Consider the following 1,292-nt stretch of genomic DNA (forward strand, 5'->3'; position numbering starts at 1 on the left):
TGGGGGCCCCTTTAGGCACTGGAGCGGCTCTAATGTGTCCCCTTCAGGAGCCTTCTCTTCTCCAGCTGCCCCAGCCCAGCTGTCTCAGCCTGGCTCCAGAGCAGAGCTGCTCCAGCCCTCGCAGCAGCTCCACGGCCTCCTTGCTTGGGCAGCTCCTGTCCCTCTTGTGTGGGGGGCTGCAGAGCTGGACACAGAACTGCAGCGGGGGTCTCAGGAGAGCAGAGTAGAGGGGGAGAATCCCCTCCCTCAGCCTGCTGATCACACACATTTTGATGCAGCTCATCAGTCCTACCCTTCCCTCTCTGCTGGAGGTTTGAGAGCTGGTGTAGAGCTGCTGTGCAGGTTTTAAACCAGGTGAAGGGACCTAACAGAGGCACTGGCCTCATTCTTCCTTAAGCAGGTGTTACTGACGGGGAGTATTTGTAGTGCTGATGTGCCACATAGTGTGCAAGCCGCATGCCAAGCTTAATACGAGCTACAGGAAGATAGCCCCATCTGTAATCTACCATCTCATAATAGACTTGTTTAAAACAAGCTTGTGCTCTGATGAAGGAAGTGCTTACATGCAACTGTCAGCTTCACTGCAGCACAGTGCTGTCAGCCCTGGTTATGCTGGGAGGGTGTCTCCATTTGATGGGGAAAGGGGTTTTGCCATCTGAGGCTTATACCAGTGGAAGTCCCCACACACAAACCCATCTGGGGAGGGAGAGCACCCGTGTGGAAGCTACCACATCTGAAGTCTTACTCAAGCATGTTTAAAGCCATTGTTTGTCTACATTAATCACTTCACTGCAAACTGAGCATCCATGCCTTTCTCCCTGCAGAAGCCCGCTGGAATACATGGCTTTCAGCCAGACACATTCAAGAAGTTTCTGGCACTGTATCTGCATGGAACTGTGTGAAATTCAGCTCCAATGAAAATACTTCACCAACTGTACCTGCTGCTTCCCTTTGCCAGAACCAGCACATAATTAAAGAACGGTGGATTAATTTTACTTTCAAAAATAAATTATATTGTTACTGAAAGTAAATCTTTCTCTTTTTTTATTAAGCCAAATTGTGCATGAGGAACGTTTCATTTTAGGGGCTCACCCCTGGATTTGGGTTGGAGTCATCAAATGCTTCCTCCTGCACTCTTCCACCATTGCCTAGGAAGAACATAAGCCAGTCATTATTCCTCTGCGCAGGGTCTGCTCTCAGTGTGCTTCTGCACAGAGCCAGACTCAAACCTATTTTCCGAGGTTGCTTTGAGTACCTCTGAATGCAGTGTATGGGGAAGAGACTTCCAAAGC

The 1,292-nt window shown here is 49.6% G+C and overlaps 1 protein-coding gene across 1 annotated transcript in view; it reads left to right on the forward strand.

The window, feature by feature from the left end:
- MRPL37 (mitochondrial ribosomal protein L37) overlaps positions 1 to 1,047 on the forward strand; it is a gene marked incomplete at its 5' end in the record, with an annotated part of 3,949 nt that extends 2,902 nt beyond the window's left edge. The window contains one exon of the mRNA XM_010016625.1: positions 825 to 1,047. Within this exon, the coding sequence (XP_010014927.1) occupies positions 825 to 902 (78 nt within the window). The remainder of the gene's footprint in view (positions 1 to 824) is intronic.
- Positions 1,048 to 1,292: the final 245 nt, after the last annotated feature.

This window comes from Nestor notabilis, unplaced genomic scaffold, assembly GCF_000696875.1.
Source record: "Nestor notabilis isolate BGI_N333 unplaced genomic scaffold, ASM69687v1 scaffold29976, whole genome shotgun sequence".
NCBI lineage: Eukaryota > Metazoa > Chordata > Aves > Psittaciformes > Psittacidae > Nestor > Nestor notabilis.